Raw genomic sequence first — 22,441 nt, 5'->3', positions numbered from 1 at the left:
TATTTGATGCAATTGCATTTTCATGCAGAGCTCCTTGAGAAACCAAATTTGATCATAAAAAAAAGGCTTTTCCTACATACATTCAATGATATTTTTGCTACTGTTTATTAAGCTCAAATATTACAAAGAGATAGTAGCTTTTATGTATTTGATGCAATTGCATTTTCATGCAGAGCTCCTTGAGAAACCAAATTTGATCATAAAAAAGGCTTTTCCTACATACACTGTGGTGCATAATTGATCGGACAAACGCCGATTTTCATACAAAATGGCCAAGTTTGAGATGATGTAACTATGGTTTGCTTTGATGGATTGAGCTCAATTTTTGACACGGAACTACAAATATGCTGAATTTTGTGTATACAAAGTATAAAATGTTTTCGTTCACAGATCTGGGCGTGGCAAGGCGTTGAAAATATTGCAAAAGTGATCGGACAGCGGCACGCGTGTAAATCAAAGGGGTACTATTTTTGAACTGCTATTTTTGATCCAATCCACTAGATGTAAAATTCACAATACTTTCTAGAATGACCAAAGGCAAAATCACACAAAATAAATATTTGTTAAATAGGAATCATACAAAAATAATTTTAATGAAATGTAAGGATTCTGTTCACCATAGGCAGAATAAATCGGGGTTTTCTTGTCTCTTTGTTTGAAACCTCAAAACCATCCCAGCATATTAGGTTATCTAATCTTGTTGAATATTTTTTATTAGGAATGTTTCGTTGCTCTCCATGGACGGATTGACCACTCTAGTTATCTTTCTTGTTCGTTGGAATATCTTCGGTTGAGCCAGTGTCGTTCGCATGATCATATACAGATGTTCCATCGTCAAGCCTTGATTTATCAACGGGGTATAACCTAAAATAATGGAAAAAAATTATACCGATTATGCATGTGTGGAATGAGAGTTTGCAATAGAGTTAATAAACTATAGAGGAAGAATGTCGCTGGCGTCACCGCCGCAACATCTCTTGCTGGCGGAGATAGGGAGGGATATAAGTGTCAAAGCGAAAAAGTATGCAGTTTGACAGATAGATACCCGACATGTTTGCGAACGAGAACAAAGGGAACAACAGCGACATTCGTCCTCTATAGTTTAGGCTGACACAAATTTCTATTTTCTCTAATGTCACCGCCCCTCGGAAAATTTTGGTCGGAATTCGACATTTTGAGGGGGGACACAAATAAATTATTCAAGAAATTTAAACTTTTTAAAATGAAACTAGAGTCGTCGAGAAAATTTCTAAACAAATCCGATGAGTTTGACGATTTTGCCTAATTGTTTGGGTAATTTTGCATCAAATGCACTTATTATTTATCATCCTCCCCCTCCGTTGACTCGTTAACGAGTAAAGTGACAAAAGAAGAAAATGAGATTTGTTCCGGCCTTATTAACTCTATTGAATTTGCAGTCTCAGGTTTGCAGTAAAGTGTCTCGAGTATACCAAAGTGGCGAGTTTACTCGGTATACGCGAGACACTTTAGTGCTGCACTAACCGATAAAAGCTTATCAGTTTAAGACATTCTCTCTAAATTAAAAACTCTCATTTTAAGTAAACACCCATGCCGCACAGGCGGAAACACACATTTTTTAAAATTGCTCGTACGCTCACATTTTTGCAAAATATCAATACTTTTCGGTATTTGAAGGTGATGAGGTTGCCATATCGAAATTATTGCAAAATGCATGCTCATGTGAGCGTACGAGCAATTTCAAAAAAATGTGTTTCCAACACAGTCCTTGTGCGTCATGGATGTTTACTAAAAATGTGCAGGCCTAACACATTTTTGAGCAAATGTAGTTTGCACATTTTTGTGCTGTTAAATTTTTGATTAGAAATTAATGAACTTTCAGACTATATAGTGTCTGCATAGCGATGGTAACCTTCAATAAATCTGTTAAAACAAGCTACATTTCAAGAACAAGAACATATTCTTGTAACTAATTTTAGGTATGTAGTTGTTATCACACTCGACGAATGACACATATATATTTTAGTTTTAACTAAGGCCGGAACAAAAGTTCAGCCTATTGGACGCAGTGGCTTAATTTCCCCAACAGGGGAGGAAAAGGAGAAGGCCGGAACAAATCTCATTTTCTTCTTTTGTCACTTTACTCGATGACTCGTCAAGGGGGGGGATAATAAATAATAAATGTATTTGATGAAAAATTACCCAAACTCATCGGATTCATTAAGAAATTTTCCCGTCACCGCGCATTTCACTTTAAATTTTTATTTATTTATTTTTTTTTTTTTGATAATTTATTTGTGTCCCCCCTCAAAAACTCGAATTCCGACCAAAAAAGGGAGAAAGAGAAAATCGAAATTTGTGTCAGCCTAAATGAAAATAAAAAAAAATATGCATACCATCTTTGATAGAGATAAATTACAAACACTAGGTCGTCCCTGAAGCAAGCGATTCGGTGTGATGTAGGCATTGTGATGATAAATGCAAAAATGTCATCTATAAATGTGTTAAAGGCTTTGTACATCAAAGCCCGCCAAGGCAGTGTTGCAACTGATTTAAGTTTATAGTTGATGAACAGTTGTGGTAGCATGAATAAAAATCCGAAAGCATAAACTCCGTTGACCAGCGAATTGATTGTCCACGAGTACCAGCTGCAAATAAGAAAAAAAAATGGAATTAGTTTTGGTGAAAAAAACGAGAGTGCAATTGTTGCTCTGCGTGTGAAAGGAAAGTAATTTTAATTCAATAACTGCCTTCGCACTAACATTGGGCAAAGTATGCTAACACATAAATAGGGGTATTCACTGTAAATCACTGCGTAGGCCATGATTATCTGATTATTGGGATGTTTCATGAAATTAGGAATGAAATAATCGAAGATTGCCTTGGTGGTTGCAACGTCAGTTTTATCAGTTTACGCTGTTTAGTGAATCCCCTAAATATTCGTAAATCAATTCAAATTTGACGTCTACTGGATGACATGTGAGGATTTTACAAATTCTGGAATTATTACAGTGAGTTTCTAAGGCCTGAAGTACACAGGGTCAAATATTTAACAAGTGTGATTCTTCTTCTTCTTGCTTCTGGTTGCTGTTTGTGCTAACAAACAGCGGAAAATGGCGCAGCGAACTAGCGCTATATTGCCAGTTTATTTTTGGTTTATAAGCCATATATTGTCGCGCTTATCTTTTATTAGAGTCCTGCGGCGATCGTACGCTCGCAAAGCATACCGCAAAGCATAAACCTTCCTTGGGTGAAAACTAACAGAACAAAACTAAGACGACCAAAATCGGACCTTCCGTTCGCAAGTTATGCGCGGTCCCACGTATGCCACTGCATTTATATATATATATATATATATATATATATATATATATATATATATATATATATATATATATATATATATATATATATATATATATATATATATATATATATATATATATATATATATATATATATATATATAGATTAGAGTTTACTTTCTGGTGAGCACGCAGCGAGCACGACCGAGCGTGTGTTTTTTTTTTATAGAATGAGGAAACCTGTTGGTTAGCAACACCGTAGGAAAACCACATTCTGCACTACCTGACCTTGCTCCGCGGCACGCCCGTTAGGGATTACTTCGTAGAGAAGGGGGGGGGGACTGTGCTTTCGCACTCTCGCTCATCTGTCAGCCATCACACTCGGCATATCTCTAGGGGGCCAACTCGACTAACTGTTGGTCGGCCCGCCATTTCCTCTGGAGGTGGAGCACGATTGTGGATACCGTGGTCGACACGGCATTCCACTCGTCCACCCCCGTACACATCCTCTCAATAATGTTATCGGGAGTAGTATCCCTGCCGCATACCTCTAACATGCTCGACCTCTGCTCCGCAAAACGCGGGCACTCGAAGAGTACATGTTCCGCCGTTTCCGCCCTGTTTGCACACTCCGGGCATGAGGGTGAATTTGCATGCCCGAACCTGTGCAGGTACCACCTAAAGCACCCATGGCCCGACAGGAATTGTGTCAGGTGAAAGTTCACTTCGCCATGGGGCCTACACGTCCACCGGGACACGCTCGGTATGAGCCTGTGTGTCCACCTACCCTTTGTTGAAGAGTCCCAGACTCTTTGCCATTTCACCATAGACGAAGTTCTGGCGTTTCGTCGCGCACCTCTCGTACCTCTTTCATCGTAGCACTCAACATCCTCGGCCAACACCAGTGCTATCGGCATCATGCCCGCTAGCACGCATACCGCGTCTTTCGAGACAGTCCGGTATGCACTGGCCACCCTGAGGTACATCAGCCTATGTACACTCTCTAGTCGGTCAACATTCCTCTGCAGCTTGAGCGCGTTCGACCATGCGGCGGCGCCATACCGTAGTATGGACACCACGACTGACGCGAGCAGCTTCCGCTTACTCGAGACAACTGCCGAACTGTTTGACATCATCCTAGACAATGTCATAACCGCTACACTCGCCCTCTTACAAGCATACTCGACATGACTACTGAAGCTCAACTTGTCGTCGACCATGACTCCAAGGAGCTTCAGTGAGCGACAGGACTCGATCGAGCACCCGCCCGTGGTGACCACTGCCTGCTGTGCAGACTGGCGGTTGTTCACCACCACCACCTCTGTCTTGTGGTGTGCGAGTGTCAGTTGCCTCGACCTCATCCAGCCCTCCACTATGTCAATCGCATGCGCTGCCGTCAATTCCACCTCTTCGAGCGGCTCACCGTATACCACCAGGGTAATGTCGTCGGCGAAGCCAACCAACTTTACTCCCGGTGGTAGTGCTAGCCTCAGTACTCCATCATATGCCGCGTTCCACAGTACCGGACCCAAGATGGATCCTTGCGGTACACCTGCAGTGACATTGTACTGTTTTTGGCCTTCCTCGGTATCGTAAATCAGCACCCTGTTCAGGAAGTAACTACCCAGAATACGCCTTAGGCCAACCGGGACACCTAAGCGAGATATGGCGCTCTCTATGGCGGCCCAGCTTACACTATTGAAGGCGTTTCTAACGTCTAGCGTTACGATCGCGCAGTACCGTATGACTCTCCTCTTTTTCTGCAGCGCAATTTCGGCCAATCCAGTCACCGACCTAATGGCATCCACTGTCGATCTACCTTTGCGAAACCCGTACTGGTTGTCTGATAGCCCCGCGTTGTCCGACCTCTCGGTATAGACCAATAACCTTGACAGAATGATCCGCTCTAGGAGTTTCCCGGCCGTGTCTAAGAGGCAAATTGGTCTATAAGCCGACGGGTCGCCTGGTGGCTTCCCGTGCTTGGGCAGTAGAACCAATTTTTGCCTTTTCCACCTCTCCGGAAACTCGCCTCTATCCAAGCATCTCTGCATAGCCGATCTGACCATGTCAGGGCTAGCCTCGATGGCCGCTTTAATAGCCACCGTCGGAATGCCATCCGGGCCCGGGGCCTTGTTCAGCTTAAGTGATTTCGCAATTTCGGCTAACTCCTCATTCGTCACTGGGGGAACCTCACTCGGACCAGGATGGTCTTGTGGTGTGGGTGCCCATGGTCTTACCTCGTGGTGTCCACAATCCTCTGCAGCATCGCGGGAGAGCGGTGGTGCAGATGTGCCTTTCGTTTTGCACATGACTACACGGTATGCATCTCCCCAGGGGGTTGTGTTGGCCGTCTGACAGAGATCGTTGAAGCACGCCCGCTTACGCGCCTTGATCTCTTTGTTCAGTGCCAACTTTGCCGCCCTGTATGCCACCTCTCGCTCCGCTCTCGACTCATCGGTCCGGGCTCTCTGCATCCTTCTCCTTGCCCTGTGGCAAGATGCACGGAGCTCCGCGATTTCTTGACACCACCAGTACACCGGTCTTCGTCCATTCCTGGGTATGGATCGCCTCGGCATTGCCGCATCACACGCTCGTCTCAAGGTACCAACTAGACCGTCGCTAGACAAGTAGTCTTTTTTTTTTCCTTCTAAACCATAGGGGGATAAATCTGCTCATCAGACACCCTAACAGGAAGGTTAGGGTAGTGTGGGGTTAAGGCCGTCTTCTACAATGCCGGTAGAAGCCAGGACTACTCTCTCCTCGACCCACTAAAACACATTCCTATGGTCGCCAAACCCTACGTCTCTCCGGAACCACCAAGAAGGTATTGCTTCAGAGAGGGGCTAGTGCATATCGCACCCTCAAGGTTAGCTGCCGTAGCCTAGCAGCAACGAACATCGATGACTCGCTCTGGAGAGTCCATCACGATAGCATGCTGGCGCTTAGCCAGTTTCCCGAGTGGTCATCGCCACTCCCTTTGTCCTCGGAAGGCGGGCAGGGTCAACCCCGCCCGCGCCCTACTGCTGAGCGGACATCAAGAACTGATGCCCACGTGCAACCCGATCTGACCTGCCCGTAAGGAAGGGTATCACTACCCTTCAGGCCCTATCAGATGCACCCGTAGGTTGCAGACAGCAGGGTCTCACCTACCCCGACCCTTGCCGGGGACCCCTTTCCAACCGCGGGCTCAGATCCAACCCAGTAGACTGACGCCACGACAGCACCGCTACCGGGACTTCCTCTCCGCGGCCACTTAATACGAAGCCGACTTCGAACCCCTGGACCACCTCTTGTACTGCATCTGGACTAGCCATTCTCCGAGTCCACGCGCCACCTCCTCTGTAGCTCCCAGACGATATGGGTGATAGCCGTTGAAACGGCATTCCAGCTAATCTCATCCCTACACATTCTCTGGACCAAGTTGTCCGGAGTTGTGTCCTCCCCGCATGTGGCAAGCATGCGGTCACGCATTGTGCGAAAACGCGGGCACACGAACAAAACGTGTTCCGCCGTTTCCTCTAAACCATTGCACACTGGGCATTCGGGAGAATCCGCATGCCCGAAACGGTGTAGATACTGTCGGAAGCAACCATGACCTGTAAGGACCTGTGTCAGGTGGAATGAAACTTCCCCATGGCGCCTATTAATCCAACTATCTACCCTCGGTATCAACCTATGGGTCCACCTTCCTTTGGTGGAACTGTCCCACGCGCGCTGCCATTTGACCATAGAGGCCATCCTGACAGTCTTGCGTATGCCTCTTGTGCCGCGCATTTCGAAGCACTCCATATCCTCACTGATAAGAATGCTGATGGGCACCATACCAGTAATGACACAGAGAGCGTCGTGTGACACGGTACGGTACGCGCTTGCAACCCTCAGACACATAAGCCTGTAAGTACTTTCCAGCTTCCGTCGGTAGCATTCAGTACTTAGCACGGTACCCCACGCCGGGCCGCCATACCTAAGTATGGACGTAGCAACACTAGCCAGAAGCTTGCGCTTACTGGCGTACACCGCTGAGCTATTGGACATCATCCGGGACAGTGCCGCAATAGCTGTGGAGGCTCTTTTACAGGCATAATCGACGTGGCTACCGAAGGTAAGCTTATCGTCGATCATCACGCCCAAGTGCTTGACAGAGCGCTTCGACAGGATAGTGCACTCTCCTACACTGATCTCCGTCTGCTGCGCCGACTGCATGTTGTTAACAACCGTCACCTCTGTCTTGTGGTGAGCCAGCTCCAGTTTTCTGGACCGCATCCACGCCTCCACAACTTTGATCGAGTGGTCGGTAGTCAACTTCACCTCCTCGATCGTTTCACCGTAGACTTCGAGCGTAATATCGTCGGCAAATCCAACAATCACCACTCCCACTGGGTACTCTAACCTCAAAACCTCGTCGTACATGACATTCCATAACACCGGACCCAGGATGGAACCTTCCGGGACTCCTGAGGGTATGTGAAAGCACTTCCGACCCACCTCCGTGTCGTAAACTAGTACGCGATTCTGGAAGTAGCTTCCGAGAATCTTGTACAAGTACTCCGGTATCCCCAGACGCAGGAGCGCATCGGCAATAGCAGCCCAACTGGCGCTATTAAATGCATTCCTTACTTCCAGAGTCACTACCCCGCAGAACCCGGATAAAAACTAACCATAGGGTGTATGGTGAAAACCATTCCTGCACCATACAGTGTACCAGCTACAATAAAATGTATTGTAATGAAATGGTTCGCTATACTATACATTTACATTGGATTTCTATGTAACAATATATTATACTGTTTTTCTTACGTTTGAACCATTCACTTTTCCGAAACATTATTTTTCCGTGAATTTTTAATTATTTCTGGTGTTCGATTTGAATAGATCGTATGTTTGCTGTGATTCCTATGCAGATTTGACCTATTCAAATCGAACACCAGATTTATTCAGTTTAAGATTTTTTCCGTGCTTTGTTTTGTTGATGTTTGTGACTTTTTTGATGCAAAGGAAAGGAAAGAAAAAAAAGTGAATAAGTTGAAACATCAATTTAACCTTTTGGAATCGATTTTTTTCGCTGCTGTTGACGCAACCTCGCTGGTGTCGAACACGTTTGTTATGCTCGGTTTCATCGCCGGGGTCATATATGACCCCTCCGGCTCCAAAGGGTTAATGCCAATAACATGTTTAACCCTTTGGAGCCGGAAAGTTTTGCTGCTGCTGTCGCAACCTCGCTCGTGTCGAACACGTTTGTTATGCTCGGTTTCCTTGCCGGGGTCATATTGACCCCTCCGTCTCCAAAGGGTTAAATCAGTGGTAAACCAGATGTCCTAAGAACTGCAGGTCCAAGCAGGGGTCCAAGAGATATGGCGGGCTCGAGGGCGGGCTAGGTGTGTAGAGTGCGATGAGAGAAATACTAATGCAATGTAGGCCAACCCGGAAAGATGCAGGTCAGATTACCGTAAATCAGTAGATGAGTTCAACACTTCAACACTATTCTTTCTGTATTGTGCGTTTAGCACTAAATTGATTTCCGAAAAAACTTCATTGACTTCCGCTGCCTTTCATATGCGTTAAACATAACGTCGGAAGTAGTGCGCTGTAGAGTAAATCTGGTTTGCTATACAGCGCACTACTTCCGACGTAATGTTTAACGCATAGGAAAGGCAGCGGAAGTCAACGAAGTTTTTTCGGAAATCAATTTAGTGCTAAACGCACAATAAATCTATTTTAGATGACTGATCATAGTTGATATTCTCCTAATACAAAAAGTTACAGTTTGAAATGTTCCAGAAATGGATTACATTAGTAATAACTAAAACAATCTACTAGTAGCTTATCAATGGATAGTTTTCAACAGTTTTTAGGCATTTCAATATGCATCATTCTAATAATTTTTTATATATAATGGGTTGATATTCGGCATTCTAGTAATATATCCTGCCTACCGTGTCCTTCTGGCTTTGAGAGGACGTGGCTCACCCTCTCCCGCCACACATCGTTATCTAGTACAGAGCGAAAGATTACCATAGCACTCGTCATGCGAAAACTCCAAATATTTGCAATTGTTCTTTGAGCTTGGTTTACGTTTCATTTTTAAAAAGGACCACCTTATGAGCGTTCTGTTGATCTCATTCTCCCGCGCAGAGCTATGGAAAATCATGGACGAAAACGGCTTTCCTAGGAAGCTGACTAGACTGATATTGCTGTGTGCATTCGAAACGCAAATATCAAATGCAGGAACACCAAATGCGGTAAGATTTTCTAACAAGTAACCCGATGTCAGTGGGAGCATTTACACCCTAGGTTGGCGGTGGTTTTGGATAGGGTTGCTAATTTGCCTTTGGTAACACTGTGTTACCGCGTTTGAAGCGCATTTGGGCACGCATTTAAATCATTGTACTTGCCTCACAATATACAAATTCATGCAATGGCAGGTAAAGAAAGCCCTTCAATTAATAACTGTGGAAATGCTCAAAGAACACTACGTTGAAGCGAGGCAGGCCAAGTCCCAGTGGGGACGTAGAGCCACACAGAAGAAGAAGAAGACTAATTTAGAAAACTTCAAATAAATTCATAACAAAGCGATGTTACGGTGGAACTGTAGGAAAGGTTCTGATAATACCATAGAAAAAATCACAGTTTTAGAAATCTTTGGATATCTAAAAAAACCACGAGGAAAATCTACAAGTTAATCTCAGAAAACATGCTCATTATTTTCAAAGGATATTTTATCAAATCAAATTCTTATAAGCTTGGCATGAATACTGAGAGAGATCTTCCAAAAATCTTACCAGTTCTTATAAATATCTCCAGGAATTATGAATAATAGTCTTAGGAGCTATGTAACAAATATGTTATGTATAGAAGCAGCTCGAGAAGCAGAACTTTACCGAGTCTTTTACCAGGAGTCCTCCAAAAAAGGTTATTTTTTGGAAAGAATTTCACCAGGGATCTGCTGAGGATTTCGCTAAGAATTTCGAACGGACTGGAATTTCGAAAAAAAAACCACCAGCAGAAAAGTAAAGATCGACAAGTAATAAAAAAAAACAATCAAGTCATAGTCATGATCGGTGAAAGAAAATCTTTTCGAAGACATGTCAAGTGTATGTACCAAGAAGTGGCACCGAAAAATACACTAGAGTTTTGTAACAAACAAACAAAATCTTTTAGAAATTTTGAAAGAGTGCACTGCGCGACCATTTATTTCTAAAAACTGCACCGCGAAGCAAAAGGTCTGAAAACCCCTGCTAAAAGAATCGTGTCTGGAATCACCACATTTGCTTGAAAGATTCCATCACAGAGATCTCTGTGATTCCATTATCTTTTAGCATTCCGAGCAGCATTCGTCGAATGACAACAAAAATGATCCTGTTCCCCCGATTCCGATCCGTTATGTTAAAATGTATTAGCCATGACCGACTTGAGTTTGTTTTGGTCGAAATCAATTTTGACTGACATAAACGTCATGAACTCCAAGCCCTGTGACAGCACTGACAAACTTCTTTACAGCTTGTAGGCTTCATATAAGCATACAGGGCTTATTTTAGTTCTTACTGTTTTAGTGCTTATAAGCATTAGGGATGCTTATATAGAGCTTTTTAGCACTAAAGAGCTGTTCAATGACCCCTAAAATGTTTAGAACAGTGCTTAGTGGTTACCTGGGATCCAATAGCAGCAGCATCCACAAATCATCCATCCACCGAGTCTCTCCAATATAGAAGCCTTCCTTTCATCGCACATCTCAGCCCCACAATCGCCAGCCTACTGAAATACGATTTTCCTCAAGTAAGAATAGCCTACACGGAACCAGAAATCAATCCAAATATAGGTTCTTTTCACTCATGTATACTTTTCCGTGCGAGAACCCAAATTTGACTAAACCGCGTTAAAGCTCTAAGTGGGTAGTTTCCTTTTGATCCCGGCAGAAAATTGCAACCCATCGCAAAGTTCTTTCAACCCTTAATTTGCTTTCGAAAGTACCCTAGTGGGTTGAAATAAACCCACTTTTGGGTGAACGGCAAAAAACCTAAATTTGGCTTCTTGCACGGACATTATCGGCTAGGTAGCTGCTTCTCGCTTTGTTTTTGACAACATTGCGAAGGGGAGAGCGAGGAAACAATCCACTGCTGGGTAAAAAGTTAAAGCGGTTTACTTATTTTTGCGTTCTTTTAACGTATTTTTTAGGTAGTCTGTTTTTCCGTGTACAAAACATTAAAAAACACAAAAACGATATTAAGATCGGTAAAAGACCCTCTCCCCATACTTGAACAGCATAATGTAATGTACAGTCTAAACTGTGAAAACTGTCAACAAACCTACATTGGGATGACTAGAAACCAATTGAAAACACGAATGAACGGACACAGAAGCAACATACACGAATACACAAAAGATATCCAAAACAACAAGACACAAACAGATGAAGAGATGATCAGATTAGGAGAAAAAACAGCAGTGATAAAACACATTATCGAAAATAACCATATGTTCAACACAACACAACCAAAAATCCTAGATAGAACAAACAGAACTGCAAAATTACCCATACTAGAAATGTGTCATAGGGTAATTCGCCAATTTTTGAACGGTTAGTACCGGCATTTTGGTTTTCGTTTGTTTTTCCGTGCATAATCCCACTTTAGTTGAAAAATATCCAGTGAACGTCTAGATCTACTTGTCCCTTATACTGCCCATTGAATTTGTATTCCCTTAAATTTCATTTACTAAGAGAAAATAGAACATTTGTATGGGAAGTCTGTAACCCAAATGTTGAACGCTTCCTTAAGCTAGCTCATCCTAATGTTGGACGGTTCTCGCCAATTGTTGAACGGTTGAAGCTTTGCTCGTAATTGGTGACGTATAACCCGACATCAACCTATCATTCACCTGTTTTTATTTTGGCCACCAAACCCAACATAGACACGACAGTTACCCGATGTGGGTCCAACAGTGGTCCAACATTTGACAAAATTTGACCCGACTTTGACCCGACATCCGATATTTTTTCACTCTGGCGGATTTTTTTCCCGGTTTTTCGTGTTTTGTGCCCAGCTAGTCCGAGCTAGTGACAATTCATTTGAATGACAAGGAATCGCACATTTGAAGAGAGCTCTAGTGGACTGGAATCGTTTTAAACATGACAAGATGCAAAAATGGATGAAAAGATTTGATAAGATGTGGAAACGACAGAAGAAAAGTACGCCTTCAAAAGCCCCTGAAACTCTCCTGGAAACCCATGGGACCCACTTAACCTCCAAGGACACTTATGGAACGAACCTTAAATCCCTTGAAAACCCGTGGGTTGCTTCTGAGCCTCCTGGAACGCCTTGAAATGCTCCTAAGGGGGTCCTTAACACTTTGAATTCCTCTTGAACACCTCTGGAACGCCCTTGAAACCCATTGAAAACCACTGGAATCTTTCTTAAGCCCACTGGAACACCCCTAGAACATACCTGGATCGCCCTTGAAACCCCATGAAATGCACGGTTAGGTAAAATGAAAAAAAAAAAATCTAGCAGGTCATCGTAGGCTATGCCAGTGTTCAACAATTTGATCATGGATGCATAATAATAGTGCGATAAGAAAAATATTTTTTTCAAATTGAATTACAATGAAAATGTGATTTTAAATAATGTTAAACTGTTAATGACATCCTTCCAGTTTTTGTAACTATGGTGTGCCTTTGATATTTGTGGTCGTTTTGCCCGCAAAACTTATTTCGTAACAGCAATTTCTTAAAATTAATCTTAAGAAATGAGCAGTTTTCGTGTCATCAGCGGTACAAAATTTTCAATCACTATTTTTGACGTAAAATATGTATAATTTTGTAACTTAATTAGAGCAATATCGTGACACACATGTATATGCATCTACATCTTACGTTTACGTCGGATGAAAATTACTTAAGTAAGATTTATAACAAAATATTCAGAAACTGTTCAACATTTGGGTAGTGTTCAACAATTAGCGAATTACCCTATTGCCAGTAGATCCAACACAGTTAATCACCGTACCGATGTCGATGCAATGAGGTACAGATACAGGTGGCGCAGATAAACATGGCAACAAATGCAACTCAATTAGTGACGTCACTAATTGAGTTGCATTTGATCAGCAGTAGAACAAAAGAGACAACCAGTGGTTTGCAATGTTTATCTGCTGATCTGTGACATGGGGGAAAATCGAAATTTGTGTCAGCCTAATTTGGACAGGGCAACTATCTCCATGTTTAACCATGAACACTGCTTTATCATGAAAGTAGCATAAATTAACAAATATTTTCTTGTAAATAATCAAATTTCTCCGCTTAACAGGCATCTATTTTGATAACTATTACAGTTTTTGTTAAAATCGAGAAAATATCGCCAGAACCACATAATACGCCTCCAAGTATGCAATCGCACAGCATCCCCATGTAGTTCGTCAGATGACCAAAATATATTTACGCAGTAGAAAACTTGTAATGTATTTTGGACACCACCTATTTTATGCGTTCTAGATGAATGTTAAGAGATTGGCTGCCCAATGCTTCTTTATTGAACAGTTTTCATTGCAATAAGGCTTTTAAATTTCTTACAATTATCAATTCGCTTTTGAGGTGAATATTGTATTTGACTGTGAAGTGTATGTCGTCTTGCAGACCTGTGCATTTGAGGGGCTTTAGTGAAACATTTTACATTTTCGATAATTTTGAAGTAAATTCTTAATTGTTAAGCGTATTTTCAACGTAAGGGGCTGTTCATAAACCACGTAGACTTTTTTGGGGGGAGGGAGGGGGTCTGGCCAAAGTCTACGCTCCATACAAATTTTCAAATTTTTGTATGAACAAAAGTCTACGAGGGGGGAGGGGAGTTCTGAGATGGCCAAATTTTGGTCTACGTGGATTATGAACAGCCCCTAAGTCACCAGAATAGGGTCTGTTTGATCCAATAATCGATATTGAAAAGTATCTACTTTTATTAGCTCTCCGGAACAAGACATACATCGCAGTGCATGTCCAAATTATATTTTTTACCCTAGTGAGTTTTTATCAATGTTTATATGTTAAATGTTCAATGTTAGATGTTAAATGTTAAAATACATGTTTTCAACGACCCTTGAAAAAGGCCAAATCCCTAGGCCAAAACGTCGGGAATGTAGATAAAAATTGCTCTTGATTCAAAGACTGAGAAAGCCACCCCCTTTTCATCAGAGATTTTTCCTTCTTTCAAACATAGGCTGTTCTCTAACGCAGTGCTGCGTTTGAACTGAACGCGAGCCAAGAGGGCTTTTCAGATACCGAAATCTATAATATTACACAGCGCAACATTTTTTTATCTCAAAATCAAACTTATGTGTCTCTGATAGATTTTGGGTCGCTGAATCCGAATCCAGGCTCAGATTTGCTCCAGCACGTCACAATTTTGAGCTATACCGTAAAACGGGGTATCATTGATCAGCGGGGTAACATTGATAGGCTTGGCCGACCTCATGAAATGTTCAAACAAGCATTTCACATTGAATCAGTTTCTCTGCTATCGATTGGTATATCGTAATCCGCTGTTATTTAGATATTGAATAACATGTAATTCTTGAAAATTGAATTTCATAAACATTGCAATATATCGATTTTTCTATGACTGTGTTTCGTAACGCAATGGGATACATTGTCAAACATTCATGCATGATTTGCTCCAACACGTCACAACTTTGAGCTATACCTCAATTTATAGGGCAAAATATGCGATTTTGGGCTTTTTTGACTGCAAGCCATTAAGCATGGAAATATTTTTTTTAGGTTATCAAAAGGTTAATTGGTCAACTAAGATCTAAATAAACGACTCCCGCAAAATATTTCGTTTTACCTAATTATATTTGATAAATTTAAGGTGAAACGGGACGCCGTGTTATTTTTCCTATCTTGCCTCTCTTTCTTACAATTTGCCTCGCGATTTTGAAGATGGTAATCTCGAGTTCTATCGCACTGAAGATGCTGAAAAACAATCAGCATATGCACTGCAAGTGAGCATACACAGTGAAAGGTTTTTGTTGCAAAATATTAAGTAGAATCTGAGATTACCATCTTAGTAGTAATAGAGCAATGGTGGATATTTCCCCGACCGTCCCGTCCGCCCTTAAGCATTTTATGTTACTGTGAAAACTTGCATGCAACTTTTGGATGGTGACTTGTATGGGAAATATCGTACCTAACATAAATCGCTTAAAACTATCAAATCCGATTTGGTAAACGGAAATATTTTGCATGAGTCGTTAATTTAGATGTTAATTGACCAATTAACCTTCTGCTGGCCTAAAAAAATATTCCCATGCTTAATGGCTTGCAGTCAAAAAAGCCCAAAATCGCAAATTTTGCCCTATAAATTGAGGTATAGCACAAAATTGTGAGGTGTTGGAGCAAATCTGAGCCCGGATTCGGATTCAGTGGCCCAAAATCTGTCAGAGACACATAAGTTTGCTCTTGAGACAGAACAAAAGTTAATTTTTGTTACGCTGTGTTATTGTTGTATTATTTGTATTCAACATATTTATTTTGTGTGATTGACCAAAAGTTTTAGAAAATATTGTGGATTTGGAATCTAGTGGATTGGTTTCCAAAATAGCATCATGGATCGTGGACTTAACTACCAGAAATGCCAGACACTTCCTACAGGGTGCGTGTGGTAATTTTGCACTAACCTTCAAACAGGAATATTTCATCAAAGGGTTGCAATAAAAATATAAATCTCACATCATCAAAAGCACCATATTTCTAGTGAACTGTGAAAAATATAAAACCATTAATAATCAAAAACGTGGTGGTATGAGAAAATATTTTCAGATCCTATGTTTTACACTAGCGCGCCCAATAACATTTCAGGTTCTACTATTTGTTGTGAAAATAAGACGAAATCAGTAAAATGTAATGTGTAAAAGCCCAATAATGATACACGAGACGTAATGATACAGATATGCTTCAAAAATTATAATTTAACTCCCAAACTACCAAGGGTCCAAAAAAAAAGTCGGAAGTCCAACTTTGACAAGGCATTTCTCGACCGTTTTTTAACCGATTTCAAAACTTTTTTTGCGATGGAACCGGACAGGTTTCAAGAACAGCGTCCATCTTAAATATTTCAAAATAGATGCGTCTACCTAAAGTTATTAAGCAAAAGGCACTTCCTAGTTTTTTGAGAACGCATTTTTTGCACACTTTGATCAATGAAATATAATTTAAAGCGTTGACATATGATTTTTTCGACCCTAACTCATGCGTACAGTCAGAGTGAACATGTTTAGTCGACAGTTTCGTCTCAAGAGTACTGGAACTCGTTTAATTTGGTGAGCTTGTTTCTGTATATTCTTAATTGTGCCTAAACTTTAACCAATCATATTCTTTGGACCTTCCATCAACACCCGTGACCCCTAGGCCTGAGAAAAACTACGTCAGTCTTTAAAAATAGTCAGTGATTAGCCCCAAATATATGTGCTTTGGTAACGGACGGGAAAAAAACAAATCTCATAACAGCGAAGATTTAGTATTGAAATTCACAAATTTAAAAAAAAGATTTCCCTGTTAAATAAAATTCCCCAAGGATTTCCGGTTTCCTTTGTATTTTTATATTTATATATTTTTATATAACCTGGAACTGGTAGACAAGAATACAATTCTGCATGTTTTCGCTTTGAATTTTGGATGATCGGCTATTTTGTTTGAACATTTTTTTGGGCACATTCGTGATTTTTTTAGTTGAACAAAATGTGATTTTGTTTATCAAAATTTTATCAAATGCATTCCTGGTACATTCTAACAGAAAATTAAAAGCCAATCATCTATATGTTATTGCTTTAAATTTTTGTAAAATATATTAAGATTGTCATGAAAATTTCACTATTGTTTATCAAATACATCCAGTATTCTTTCTCGAATTATTTAAAAGCAAAAAAAACACATGTATTGAATTCAATTCCTATTTGTTGACTACTTTGTGTGAAAAATGAGGTATTTGCCTAGTATTTCGAGCGAAATAAATTATGAGTGTAATATACAGTGTATCAAACAACTGTCCGTACAGCAATTTTTTGGTCGAAATAATTTTTCACTCAAATGTTTATAACTTTTTTATACGTTAATCAAAAACGCTGAAATTTTGACCTATCATGAATCATATATTGAAGCTCCATTGGTGAAATTTTGAGTGAGATCGAATAAGTTTTCTGAAAGTTATAGAACTTTTAGTAAAACTTATAATGTTTTTGAACACATTTTTAAAACATTATATCTCAATATGTAGTCGATGAAACTTTTTCAATATTTTTTGTGTTACAACTTATACCTAAGGCTTTCTTATGCAGCTACGTTTGAGGTTTTATATTCACTACAAAAAATATGAAAAATTTGCTTATACAGTTGTCGATATTTGAAAAATTACCATATTTTGCACATAAAAACTGCCAAACGTTTTCCACCAATAAAAGTGCATTAACTGAACGAAAAATGCATAGGACCTACTCTTCATATGTAGTTTAGTAGGTCCTGTATAAAAATATTACATTAAGAGAGTTCAAAAAAGTTGAAAACACTTGGCACTTTCATTGATCAAAATATGATAAATTTCCCAATAACACTCTGAACATATACAGATTTTTCATATTTTTAGTAGTGAATATAAAACCTCAAACGTAGCTGCATAAGAAAGCCTTTGGTATAAGTTGTAACACAAAAAATATTTAAAAAGTTTCATCGACTACATATTAAGATATAATGTTTTAAAAATGTGTTCAAAAATATTATAAGTTTTACTAAAAGTTCTATAGCTTACAGAAAACTTTTTCGATATCGCTCAAAATTTTACCAATGGAGCTTCAATATATGGTTTATGATTGGTCAAAATTTCAGCGTTTTTGATTGACGTATAAAAAAGTTATAAACATTTGAAAGAAAAATTATTTTGACCAAAAAGTTGCTGTACGGACAATTGTTTGATACACTGTAACATCACTAGTACAGTCCGGATTCGCTGGTTGGGTCACGACTGCGCCCCGATTAACGAATCGTGTTCGTTCGTTGGGGCAACTGACAACTGATCAAAATGCTCTAGACACACGCAAGTGACGAGAAATACGTCACGGAACACTCACATACTTGCGTAAACGTTCTGTATACAGGAGCTGTGATGCGACGGCGGTCAGACGTCAAACTCGTTTTGACATCTATTTTGACACTGACAGTGCTTTTTAGTTGGGTTTTGCCCCAACCAGTGAACATTCAACCATCGAGACAGCCCATCTAACGAGCTCTCAACGAACGAATCGTCACTGTATTGTTCAAATAAACCCACGATAATAAATAAACTACTACGATAAATTCAAAGTATTAAAACTACATGTCATTGATTTAAAATTTGGCTTATTGGCTTTTTGTGTAAAAATGTGATATTTTCGTACATTTTTTGATAAATTAGTGTGATGTAAAAAATGTATCAAAAAATGTAAAATTTTATCAAAATCACGCCCAGTACATTCTATTGGAAATTTAAGGGCAAAAAACTAAATGTTATTGCTTTAAATTTTGGTTTATTGACTATTTTGTATGAAAATTATGGTATTTTTTGTAACTTTTTGATTAAAATAAATTAGGAGTGCCATAAAAACATGTCTATTGTTCATCAAATATGTCCTGAACTCTTTCACGGATAATTTCAAGGCAGAAAACTGCAATGCATTGTAAGTCATTTTTATTTGTTAACCATTTTGTGTGAGAAATGTGGAACTTTCGATGGTTTTTGAGTATATCAAAATATGAGTGTAATGCAAACATCACTATTATTCTTCAAGTATGTCCCCCAAACTACTAAGAACAATTCAAGGCTAAAAAACTACAAGTTATCGTTTTAATTTTAGTTTTGTTGACTACTTTGTGTAAAAAATATAGAATTTTCGTAGTTCTTCGGGTAAAACAAAATAAGAGTGTAATTAAAACATTATTATTGTTAACCAAAAAGGTCTAGTACAATCCTACGAACAATTTAATCCCAAAAAACTATATGTCATCATTTTAAATTTTGATTTATTGCTTATTTTATGTGAAAAATATGGTATTTTTGCAGTTTTTTCAGTAAATCAAAATATTAGTGAACTGAAAAATGACTTATTTTGCATAAACATGTTCAATCCGGCTGTACGCATGATTTATGGCTAGTTTCCACTTCGCACGTACTGTGCAAAAAGATAGGACAAGTAATGGTCAAGTAATGATTTCGCTTCAAAATTACTTGTGCAGTTCGCAGATGGCAAGTAAGGAAAAAAGTGTAACACTCGTAACGCCTCCCGTGCGAATCAAATGGAGCTGTCACTTTTCCTTGCGGAAAAATAGTCCGCGCTATTATTCCGTAAGGAAAAGTGAAGTTTCTCCCCATACTGGATCAGTTGTCAAAATTACTTGCGGAAAAAGGTGGAATTTTACTTGAGCGCTCTACTTGGCAACAAGAAACTAAGCTTTAGGGTCGAAAAAATCATATGTCATCGCTTTAAATTTTATTTATTTTATTTTATTGAAAATGCGTTCTCAAAAGAACTAGGAAGTGCCTTTTGCTTAATAACTTTAGGTAGACGCATCTATTTTGAAATATTTAAGATGGACGCTGTTCTTGAAACCTGTCCGGTTCCATCGCAAAAAAAGTTTTGAAATCGGTTGAAAAACGGCCGAGAAATGCCTTGTCAAAGTTGGACTTCCGACTTTTTTTGGACCCTTGGTAGTTCGCGGGAGTTTTCACCCCCTCAGTAGTTTGAGTGTTAAATAATTTTGACGTGGTGATTTTAACACATTATCGAATAGCATCAATAAAAACTGGTTGTTTTTTGATACACTAACACTGAGACCGTTCGCAATGCTGTTTTATTTTGTATGGCGAGTTTAAAAATTTTTAAAACTCGCCATACAAAATAAAACAGCATTGCGAACGGCCTAAGTCTAGGGTACAACTTTTTTTTAGCAAGCATCGCATCACTTAGCGGTCTGCAACAAAGATGTTCCGCATAGAATTCCCTATAATAATACTAAAAATAAGGGTTATTGAACGCTTCCAGTGCCATCAAGTGGCAGAAAACTTAAACCATGCCATTCTTGGACATATTTGTACCAGTTTTACCATATAAACTTCAGACTAGTCGAACGATACCTAAGACCTTATCAATTCAGCTCAAATTTGTGCTGTAGCTTATGGGAGTCTAAAACAGCAAATTGAGGTGGTCAGACTTAGGATATTTTAGTTTTAAATTTTCTCATAAATGTTTGAGCAGCCCTAGTAGAATACCATTGCTCAAATTAGTTGTTAAGTCTATGGTATTACTTCCAAGTACTCTTCGAAAGATATGTCGGTATTGCTTTTTTCACTGCTTCGTTGAATTTCATGACGTTTTCTTCCAGCGATGGCTTCCACGATACAGCAAGCCGCTAAGTACCACACTAACACAGCAAGAAACCTGTCAATATTTACCTAATACACGTGCGTTTTTAGCGAAATGCTCTATATTTGCATGAAAACAATCCACTCTCAACCGCCGTCAAATATCAGGATTACCAACTGTCCGGCGACTGCTGTCATGTCTCTGTGTCGCCGAATCTGGCGCTGGGTCTTCGGCGCGGAAACCCAAAGGTGGGAATAAAATTTTGGGGTTTGCGCGCAATAACCAAATGTAATCGTAATAAAATTCAATAGGGTTCTACTAGGATGTCAGACGGCTGAGAAACGTGCGTGACTTTTTGTGTAACATACGCACACACACACAGACACACACACACACACACACACACACACACACACACAAACACTCACAAACACACACACACACACACACACACACACACACACACACACACACACACACACACACACACACACACACACAAACACACACACACACACACACACACACACGCACACACACACACACACACACACACACATACACACACACACACACACACACACACACACACACACACACACACACACACACACACACACACACACACACACACACACACACACACACACACACACACACACACACACACACACACACACACACACACACACACACAAGAAGCGGGTTGATGCGGTCTCCAACAAGGAGAAGCGAGGAGTCAGGTGCTGGAAGCTGCTTACGCAGCTCAAGCGTGGGAGCTCCTGTCCACTCCACGGCAAGCCAGCCGGCGGAGGTTATGGACGGAGCATGGTTGCTGAGGGCCATCAGCCAAGTAGCAGGAAAAGGACGGCCCGCATTAGAGGTAGCTGAGCAGCAGCTTGGCAAAATTATCGATGATGATTAACCTGGGCTTGTTAGGGGAATATCTGTAAGTAAAAGAAAATCGGGTTAAGTACGGTTCCTTTGAATTCCACTAAGAATTTGCATCCTTTGACAGATACGTATTTTGACCTCAACTGTAAGGTCGTCTTACAGTTGAGGTCTAAATACGTATCTGTCAAAGGATCTTAGTGGAATTCAAAGGAACCGTACTTAACCCGATTTTCTTTTTATTTAAAATTATCGACTTTGCGACAACTAAGTCGAATATAAGCAAGGACCTGAAAACGGCCTTGCTGCGGCTTAGTGCGTCTGTCGATGAGGTCAAGCAGGAGCACGCGGTCGCGTTGCTGGCTGCAGCGGCGGCGGAACCCGCAAAGGAGAAAGCGTCTAAGTTTACACAAACGGAGGCCTTCTCCTTCGCAGGTAGTCCGAAGAGAGTGGAAGCGAATGCTCGCGACAAACGCGACAAGCATTCGCAGAAGCGGGCGAGGCAGCCGTCTGGCGGCGCCCGCAAGGCCAGGCGTATAATAACCCCGAAAGCCGGTGGTAACGCCGGGAAGTCGGACCCCAGCCAGGGTTCCCGGAAAGCTGGGAAGGGTGGGCCTGAAAAGGCTGGCCCGTCCCGGAACGATGGGAACAAGGGGTTGCGACCAATGGTGGGCCCTCAGCAGCCACAGAGCAGGGCGATCCAAGGATAGGACCCAAAGGTAGAGCGGAAGAGGAAGAAGAAGGTGAATCCGCAGGCAGAAGTGCAGGTCGCCAAGCCAAGGCGTAGGAAGGCAGGTGCCAGGCGCGAAAAAGGCGACGCTATCGTCATCAAGACCGAACAGTCGAAATACTCGGACGTCTTGAAGGCGATGAGGTGCGACGCCAAGTTTGAG

The 22,441-nt window shown here is 40.8% G+C and overlaps 1 protein-coding gene across 1 annotated transcript in view; it reads right to left on the bottom strand.

The window, feature by feature from the left end:
• Positions 1 to 543: 543 nt before the first annotated feature.
• The window catches only part of LOC109432765 (lipid scramblase CLPTM1L), a 205,525-nt gene continuing 183,627 nt past the window's right edge, over positions 544 to 22,441 (bottom strand). The window contains exons 4-5 of the mRNA XM_062858720.1: positions 2,376 to 2,627; positions 544 to 864 (exon numbers count right to left, since the gene is read on the bottom strand). Of these exons, the coding sequence (XP_062714704.1) occupies positions 756 to 864; positions 2,376 to 2,627 (361 nt within the window). The 3' untranslated portion in view covers positions 544 to 755. The remainder of the gene's footprint in view (positions 865 to 2,375; positions 2,628 to 22,441) is intronic.

The sequence above is a fragment of the Aedes albopictus genome, chromosome 3 (assembly GCF_035046485.1).
Source record: "Aedes albopictus strain Foshan chromosome 3, AalbF5, whole genome shotgun sequence".
Lineage (NCBI taxonomy): Eukaryota > Metazoa > Arthropoda > Insecta > Diptera > Culicidae > Aedes > Aedes albopictus.
Note: the sequence above shows the minus strand (reverse complement) of the source record. Positions and strands in the feature narration are given on the sequence as shown.